Raw genomic sequence first — 9,568 nt, 5'->3', positions numbered from 1 at the left:
AAAGTCGTCCTTCACATGGTCCCGCCCCTTTAGGTACGATTTCAGTCAGGTTGAAAATCGCCCCAGTGGTCTCTCAAATATCAGAGCTTTCAATGCAACCTCTATGGGTCCCGGGAGGGCTTGCACTTACATGCTTTCATCACCTACAGAAGGTCCAGTTGTAAATGAGACAGAGACGGTTCGCCACTAATGCTTACATATATATCGAAGAAGTACAATATCAGACATTCACAAGTTTCAGGTGGGGGCCATATTCCATTATACTTTTTGAATTTGCTGATGGCCGATTCAAAATGGCTCTCTGGTTTATTGAGCATAAGTGTGGATGACAGAAATGACACAAATCCAATATACTCTCAAATATTCTGGTTTCCAAAGATTTATTTGCAATTTAGACATTAAAAAAACATTACTTCCCTGACATAACCTCAAGAGATATACATTTTTTTAGAACACATCTCTCCTAAAGACACAAAGTAAAAAAAACAAGCAAACACTCCCAGTCACTGTAAAAACGTAAACTTAGAAAATCATCAGAGCATGATAGTCATTGCATTGCATTCATTCCATCTGCATGCACAAAAAAAATAGCCTTGTCTACATAATCCCTGTTTCTCAGATCGGTGCCAATATATAACATCTGGCTCTAAATGTATCTGTTTTCAAGTCCACAATGAACAAGTACAAAATCCAACCATTGTGGTGCTCCCCTTCTCCAAACATCCAATCAGATCAGTCTATAGCAACAATATCAGATTTGAAATGCTTAATGATATAAAAAATCTTAGTCCAGCGGTGCCGTTTCTTTTTTTTTTTTTAAAGCTTTATGTTCTTTTCTTGTATTGTCTGTCCACAGATGCCTGCCAAGGTCCTGAACTTAGGCTCCAAATCTTCCAGGAAAGTCAATTCTTCTCCCGGGTTGCCTAGTGACAGCTTATCCAGTGATGGGCATTTGCTGCCCTGTCCCTCATAGGCATACTCGTGAGGCGGGTACACCGGGTGGTCCACCTGGGTTCCATTAATCACGAACAGTCTCTGTGGGATTGACGAGTCATCAGACGATTTATGCATTATTTCGTATCAATAACTAATAATAAGTTATTTTTTGTCAATAACTAATCATTTAAAAATGCATATATAAGATAAGATAAGATAAGAAAAGAAATGTGTTAAAGCAGCAACAAGGACTCAATTGTAAAACAGGATAGCACAGAAGTTCATACAAGCATAAATACGAATAAAAAATAAAGAATGTAAGTAACATTGTATAATAAAAAAAATCAGAATTAGGTGAATTCTTTGGTTTACTTGTATAGACTTATGAATAGTTATGAGTATTATATACTGTAAATGTCTGTGATCAAGTCCAAAGTAGGTCCAGGTACATACAGATATCCAGAAGTAGAAATGTATATTCATGGCCCTAAGTCATATTCATGATACTGCTTGTTTCATTGCTGAAAGCAGATACAAGTTACCTCCTTTTATCCTTACAAAGTTGCCTCTCATTCACACAAACAGAGAATTTACCATTAGGAAAACAATTTGGGTTCATGTCAGGGGACACTTCAATGTGTGATTTTAAAACAAACTTTCTTACCCTGTCGATTTGACCTGCAATGTTATCGTTTGACCACAGGCTGTAGGAGCGGTTGTAAGAGCGGTTGTGTGTTGATGAGACTCCCTGTTCGGAGAGAGGAGTGTTGTGAGCTCTCATTGGCTGAAAATAATGTGCATAAGTGGGTTTCCCACTGTGTAGTTAACATACTGTATATACATCAGGAAGTGAATACATTGCAGTTAAAGAGCTTCATGACAGACGTTCTTATTGAAAAAAAAACATTTTAATGAAGAGAAAATGTACCTTGTAGGTGTTGGTCCTGCTTGTATTCCATGTATTGTACTGAAGTAAGGAAACAAACTGATTAAGTCTTTATAACTCACTTGATCTCTCTTGATAATCAGTAAACTTGATTAAAAAACTAAATAGACAGGACTTGAAGAAAGTAGGAGGAAAATGCTCTTAAAATACACATTTTGAACCAGTATTAGTATTCATCCCATTTAAATACATAACAAGGGTGGGTGATTATTAGAAATACATGTCAGTGTAATGCAAGTTGAACTGCCAAGTGTGCAGATACTGTATGTGACTGTATGTTAAACTGTTTTATATCAAACTGCTGTTTCAACAGCGTTGCTAAATCTAATAAAGAAAATAACATTGTAACTTCCAAATACACATATATGGACATTTATCAGACAAGCATTTTTTGTTTTAACATTTAAAAATAGATGCAGTTCATTGGACAAAAATAGGCGTTGGTCGTGTAGCATTATAACAAAGATAGTGACTCCCTCTTGTGGATTCAATGAAGTAGTGTGCATACTCATAAAACACACCTACTGTATTTATCAGAGACACGAGATGCAAAGTGATAACACGTTCAAAAAAGGCTGCTTTTGATATCACAGCTGCAGTTACTTACCCTGGTGTGCCCTCCATTGCTGATGAAAGTGTCTCTTGTATTGCACGTGCCCATTGAAGTCATGTTCAGGTTCATCTGTAGGGGATACTGGTGAGGTTATTCAGGGTGGAAGATAGCAGCACAGGACAGCTACTAGCTCTGCCTTATGCCATTTACAGATTTGCACTAATCATCTGAACTCAGAGCTGAACACTGTAAAAACATTTATTGTTTGAAATCATTATTTTCTTACACAATTGTAAAAATGACTCTAAATGGGTATGATCCTTATGTTGTAGATTTACAGACACACAAATGACAATATCTAAAGTCACTCACCATGTCGACCACTGGACTGTACACTTTCGTGTTCTTGGGCACTACATGATCCACATCAGACGTCTAGTCGAGCAAAGCAAATTATAGATCAATCTTACAAGAATGGGGGAGTTTTGACTAATACATTTAACAAAGCTTCGCAAAACAATTGATTGACAAGGGAAAACAGCCACAAGATTGACTCTTAAAAAACATGTACAGTAGGTCAATGAATTTACCCTATATTTATCTGCCACAACCTTCATCCCACGATCCAAGGCTACAATAGTGCACACCAGTTGAATGCAGTTAATGTGATCAGTACATAAAATAAGATCAAGAAGTTTCATCTCGGAAGTATTTCAGGCAACCCAAGATGTCTCCTTTGTATTGTCATAGTTATTTTAAGGTCAACCAGTTGAGCAACTTGTGACACAAGCAGTGCAAACCCTGTCATTTGTCCTATAAATGTGTCAACAACGTTTACTCTTATTGCAGTCTATATAACACACCTTTCTATCTGTCACACGTCAGTTAAGTAGACAAGTAGAAAAGAAACACAACCTCTGGACGAAAGCAGTCATCCATTTTCAAAACATCAACATTAACAGCTGCATTTTCCAAAACACGCAGTTATTGAATAGATTTTTTTATACACACCCTGAAGTTGCACGCACACTTACAAATCTTAAGTGAAAAAGTCGAATGAGACTAAAATGGGAGCGGAGGATTACCTTAATAGTGTTTGTTTTATAGCCATTGTTTGTAGGTGTCAGGATCAGAGTGGGACACACACACACACACACACACACACACACCTGGCAAGTAGAACCCCCGCCTTCCTGGTTGTACTTGATGAGGGTCTGGTTGCCCTCTTCCGGCACCATGACCATATTCGTTGCATTACAATTGCACACCAAAACGGCGATCAGCACTGCAGAGAAAAACATTGTGCTTGAATAATAAATCCTGCGGATTTAAGACTAAATTACCTAAATTATCTTATTATGAGCTATTGTTTACTGGGCTTGAAATGTATGGTTTAACTAATGTTGAAACTGTTTGCCATACTCACACAAAAATAATAAGAGTCCTAGAAAGAGTAGCCCAATGCCTGCTTTCCCAAGGCTGGAACTGAGTGGATCTCTGGTTTTGCAAACAACGCCCTCTCCGCAGTCACACACCATCACTTCCACAGTTTCACGTGAAACCATGCTTTGTTGGTCTTGAATCAACAGTTGGATTGAGTAGTTATGATATGGGAGGGGTGTCAGGCTAATAAGCCCAGCTTGCTCACCTGGTGAAGGGTATAAAGAGAGCTGTGTTGTGGCTGTTCGCTATCCAAAATTCCTTTTTTTTTTCTACTAAAGAAGTTTTACAGATATGTACTAACCAAAAGAAGGGTCTAGTTTCCATTGCTGCGTTACAGTTTTGTCATCATCCTCAAGGGAAAAAGCAAAGGGCCCACTGAAAGGAGGGTCATCGTTGTCCGTTGCTTCAACTATGATCTTTTGAGCCTTGTTTCCACACAAAATGACACCATTGTTGACCAGCCTAGGTTTGTTGTCATTAACATCCTTGAGGTGGATTAGGATCGTGCATGTACCTGTGGCTGGAGGCTCACCTGGGTAACCACAGCAAACAAAAAAACAAAACCCATTATTGATCCAGGCATTATTTAACAAGTATACAACTTGTGCTGATGTGTTTGATTAGAATATAAAGTAGGCCTCCTACATACCATCATCTATGGCACCAACGAGGACTTTGTAAACGCCATTTTCATCAACATGAGATGACTCTCTGTCCATCTTTTGAGTTGATGTGAGTGTTCCTGTTGTCTTATCAATGGCAACCCACGCAGCTGGATCATGTAACACAACATGCCTAATAAGATGAGAAGAAAGTATTTAGTCAAAACATTGATTTGCAGCTGCTGGAAGTCAAATGCATGGCTTTGCTGTACTGCAATTCAATAATGTGAACTATTATTTCATAGAGGATGCCTTGTATATCAAGGTCATTTCTAATATGATATGGGAAGTTACATTAAAAATAAGGGCTTGACTAATGTATCGCAGTAAGGTTATGGCAGATATATATTTATGTATATCAGATTATGGACATCTGCTGGCCAGTCCTTAACTTGCAGTAAAAACAGCAAAATATATAAGATTGGATTAGATTACTTATTGTCCATCTCTTTTGCTTTTTTTTTAACACAGCAAAGGTTCATACAAAACATACTGTACTGTATACATGTACTGACAAAAAATAAAGTCAGTAAACAATAAAATGTTCCCCACATTCCATTGACAACCACCTTTATCCAAAAAATAATTGCCAGTGGTTTTAAGATTTGTTTTAAACTCTATATATGTTGCAATGAAAACATCAAGCACAAAGTAATGTATTTAAACACCAACCTGACTGCATCAGATTCGGCATCTGTTATCGTTGGAGTGAAAATTTGCTTTCCTGGCTCTTCCTCTTCTTTCATGTACAGGTGAACCACTTCTCTCTCATACACAGGTGCGTCATTGACATCGATCACTTTGATAGTGATGTCGGCTGTATCTGGAGCTGGATGTTTGCTTGCGTCAACAACTTTATAGTCTTTACAAAGAACTAAGGGTTCCTCATTCTGTACTTCAACCCGCAGATGAGCGAGATGTGTCCTTTCGAAATCCTTGCCCTGGAAGAAACACACAAGTTTAGATCAGTACTGCAGCTGTAGTGGAAAAGAATAACGATTTCTATTAACGTGAGAAAAGCACAGTTACCTTGATAACACTTAAAATGCCCTGATTGGTTATGGGATCGGTATCAATTTTGTAGTTTCTATCTTCATTCCCTGAAATGATGGAGTATTTGGCACGCCAGCCAGGAGTATTCGGAGTGTCTTTATCAACTACATCAATTCTCAAAATGTCATCCTTGATGATTGCTTCATCCACCTGACCTTGGTACTGGAATAAAAGAACATTTTCATCTTTAACATCACACCATAAATCACTTTTAAAATGTTTCTGTAATGATAGTAATAAAAAAGTTGTGCCTCTTTCTTTTCGAACATCGGTGGATGATTGTTTGTGTCAACAATGTTGAGAGTAACGTGGGCAGTGGAGGTTAGGGATGGTGTTCCGTGGTCTTTGGCTTGAACAATAATATCATACTTCTTTTCTTTCTGAAACATATAAAAGTATGAAGAAAGAAGATTGAAAATATGTTACTAAATCAGTATGTCTGTTTGAACATGTAAATGCAGCTGCCAGCTGATGTAGGTAAAATCTCACATTGTAATCGAAACATCCTTTAGATGAGAGTACGGCCACCCTCTCCCTCTGCTCCAACTCAATCTTAGGCATAGTTGGGTTCTGTGAGACCAAGCTGAAGGTGAATTTTGAGTTATCTGTTTCACTGTCATCGATGTCATCGGCTTTCAAATTCACTAGCGGTTTTCCTTCAAGAAGACAAAGAAAGAGAGCAACGCAGATTAAATTAGTTAGAAAAGTAGAATTGGGAGAACAGAAGGAACACAATTTGATTATAAAAAAACATGATAAAAGGTGGAGCTTGGGTTTGAAATTATTATGTAGTCATGTGGCTGATTAATCCTCTAGACTTCATGACAACTTTTCCTTTCTTTGTTGTGTATTAGTAGAAAATGTGCATACTCTCTGAGCCATGCATACTGTATACTCACCCTCTTGCATATTTTCTGGCACGTCGACTTCCATTGTAGGGGGGGAAAAAACTGGGGCGTTGTCATTGATGTCCTTTATTTGTACATCAAAAGCTAGTTGCTTGTCTATCGTTTTGCCAGTCATACTGCTGAAGATATCAAATTTGATCTGTGGGTAAATGAACACAAGTTAGAATGTTTTTGAATGGTTGAATGTATACAGAATGTATTTATCGTCAGAGGGATTGGTTTTCCATTATAAGCTCACGTGAAAGAGACTTAAAAACTCTCTGTCGACAGATTTAAGGGCATAGACAATTCCAGTTTTTGCGTCGATTTTGAACGTCTCCAGCGGTTCCTCCGTTACACCCGATCCACTGATTTGATAGTACTGCCCCTCATTAGCCGTCTGGTCATTAAACATCTAGTGTGGATACATAAACAGTTTAATAGTTTCTTTTGTTTGAATGTAAAGCCCAGCCGACATATTGAAGTTCCTCATGATTGATCATTTAATTTACAAAATGATATCCTCACCTTAGAAATTTCAATGGGATAGGGCCCGGGATCTTCCTCTTCTATTTCAATTGTAGACAAAACCCACCTTCTTTTGGCACGCTGCAAAAGCTCCTGTCAAAAACATAACGAAGATCAAAAATAGATATATGTAAATATTTATTTAAAAGCATAACAATTTGGCAGGAGTTTGCATTTCCAAACATGAAGCAGTTACCCGCTTGTCACGTATGTGGTGTTTTCCATGGAAAGACTCTGCCAAGGCTATTGATGCAACCTAAAACAAAAGATACATAGTTAAAATAGAGATGATAAAGGATTTATTCCAAGATGTACAGTGAATCAAATTGTTTAAAATAATTGCAGATGTTTAGAGTCAATTAATGGTAAACGATTTAAATCGTCTGAACACAACTTTTACCTTTTCATGTTATCTACAAGACAGTGTTTTACTATAGCAGTTTCGCTAAGTGACGTTTCTTTCCCACAATGGAAATTTTACTGCAGGGTAAGGCGTGACTAAGAGTATTTTGTAAGAGTAAGTTTATTTTGGCACAGGCAGCAAATACTAATGAGCTCTGTTAGACTTCAGGAATGTCGTAGTGAAATATGCAATGGTGCAAGTATTTAAGTTATAAGTTTCAAGTTCTTTTTATTATTATACTCCTGTAGAATAACAGCAAAAACGTGACTGCAGGGGAAGTGATGAAGGTAATGAAGGAGGTCATGTTACCATGATCACAACATGTGTTTCCATACTGGTTACATTGAACCGGTTTTGCTCTCTGACGTTTTCATAGAGTAGAAAATACACCTGCTGTTATTCCCATGTTAAAAGTTAACACAAGCAACTACAACTCTTGTAAAACAAACATTTTGTGATAAAAGTACTTTTTTGACACATGGGAAATGTTTGCGTGATAGAAATAACCAAACATTCACTTTGCCTTTCAGGTTCAATATAGACCAAATGACTCCTTGGTAAACAATTTACGCCTTTTATAATGTATAAGATCATTCAGAATTTATGCCTACCAACAGAAGCAGAAAACAGGTCCTCATCTTGGTCCACTCTGCTTGATATCCTCTGTGGGAGTACTCCAAAAGAGGCAAAGCCCGATACAAAAAGAGTGCACAGAAGACAGCCCACAAGGACTGTAGGCAGGTTGGATGAGTGCAGATAACAAAGGGCACTCTGTTGGTGTGCCAAGTTATCTGCTTTGTTTTCCTACATTTGAGTGTAGTAAAACAGTGATGTTAGCTTCCCTGTGTATTTGCTCTGAAGCTAAACATATTTTTTGAGAGAGTTTTTCAGTTAACAAGAGTACTCTCTGGCTGTGTTGAGAAACAGGGCTGTCTCAGGTGTACACCCCTCCAGCTCTGAAGCTCAGGTTACCATACCTAATTTATGTCTGAAAACAAATGAAACTGAATTCCTGAGGTCGTGTCAGTTTCAAATATGACAGTTGAAACCCACCTGGGCAGTAAGTATAGCTCATTACTCACACAGTACACCTTGTTCATTTACATATGCATATTCTAATAACGCATATAGGCACCATTTGGGTCTAGAGAGGTCTTCCAAAAACATATTGAGGGCATACTCACATCCAGTTACCAAGGTAAGAAAAACACAGGCGAATTATGGAGTTTTATCTTTTCTGAGGCTGTGTATACTCTGGGGATCAATAAATGCTTATCTTATATCATCTCATCATAAAAGAGGACACTGAAAAGCATGAACCTTAATTGAAAAAGAGTTGTGATAAATGAATAAAATAGTGATGACATACAGTCAAATAATATGATTTCAGAAAAAAGATTGTGGATTCCTTATGTCCGAAATAAACAGCTTTACTTTGAGAGTCACCCATGTAATTAAGTGATAAGGCAATTATACATTTTCAAAGGATGGTATAAAGATTAAAGACTGCAGCATGTGGCTCAGTGGCTGGTGTGTTGCTGTTTTAAATATTTAGAGGACGATTCATTTTAATTTGAGCACTGTACATTATTTTCACGTGTTTTTCAGCACATATTTCTATATTCTGTTTCATTTCTCCCAGGTAAAATGCACCTTGTGTAATTTATCTATTTCCCAAAGGGTGTCACAGAGGAGCTGCTGTACATTTAGGCAGCGGGTGGGTTTGAATTATAGACAGACTCAGCTTAATGCTGTCGCCACTGGGTGTAGTAAGCAGTCAGGTTACAGTGTGAAATGGGAGTGTATACCGTATACCGTATAACGTATGAACAGTATGAACAGTATGAACAGTATGAACATAGCAACACCTTCCAAATTGTATACTACTGTTTGCCCGGCCTGCGGCAGGTTTGACAGTTTTATAGGAGGGGATCCATTAACATGCCATCTGGAAAAAGTGCACTAAAAGTATTTGTATTCTCAATAGAATCTACCTCTTTACATTGATATAAGGTATTTACACATAAACAAACATTTGTATTATGTATAATAAATCATAATGCACTGTACGATCGTCACATCTATATAGAAAGATGTTTTGGTTGTCTCTGCAAAATGATAACCAGGAAAAGATCAGAACTGCACTAGCAAATCGAA

At 37.6% G+C, this 9,568-nt stretch overlaps 1 protein-coding gene across 2 annotated transcripts; it reads right to left on the bottom strand.

The window, feature by feature from the left end:
• Positions 1-363: 363 nt before the first annotated feature.
• Positions 364-8,273, bottom strand: cdh26.1 (cadherin 26, tandem duplicate 1). 2 transcript variants are annotated; one of them, XM_063888500.1, is made up of 18 exons: positions 8,023-8,273; positions 7,205-7,264; positions 7,009-7,101; positions 6,740-6,895; positions 6,493-6,640; positions 6,083-6,249; positions 5,845-5,973; positions 5,570-5,755; positions 5,213-5,481; positions 4,528-4,673; positions 4,180-4,410; positions 3,862-4,083; positions 3,605-3,720; positions 2,808-2,870; positions 2,490-2,564; positions 1,865-1,903; positions 1,601-1,720; positions 364-1,035 (listed from the first exon to the last, which is right to left on the bottom strand). In XM_063888500.1, exons 1-18 carry the CDS (start codon positions 8,047-8,049, stop codon positions 817-819), a joined length of 2,466 nt encoding a protein of 821 aa, XP_063744570.1. In that variant the 5' UTR covers positions 8,050-8,273; the 3' UTR covers positions 364-816. The 2 variants fall into 2 exon arrangements, with proteins under 2 accessions (XP_063744570.1, XP_063744577.1); XM_063888507.1 differs by having other exon boundaries at positions 1,601-1,684; positions 8,023-8,271.
• Positions 8,274-9,568: the final 1,295 nt, after the last annotated feature.

Source organism: Eleginops maclovinus, chromosome 1 (assembly GCF_036324505.1).
Source record: "Eleginops maclovinus isolate JMC-PN-2008 ecotype Puerto Natales chromosome 1, JC_Emac_rtc_rv5, whole genome shotgun sequence".
Lineage (NCBI taxonomy): Eukaryota > Metazoa > Chordata > Actinopteri > Perciformes > Eleginopidae > Eleginops > Eleginops maclovinus.
This window is presented reverse-complemented; position numbering and strand designations above follow the sequence as displayed.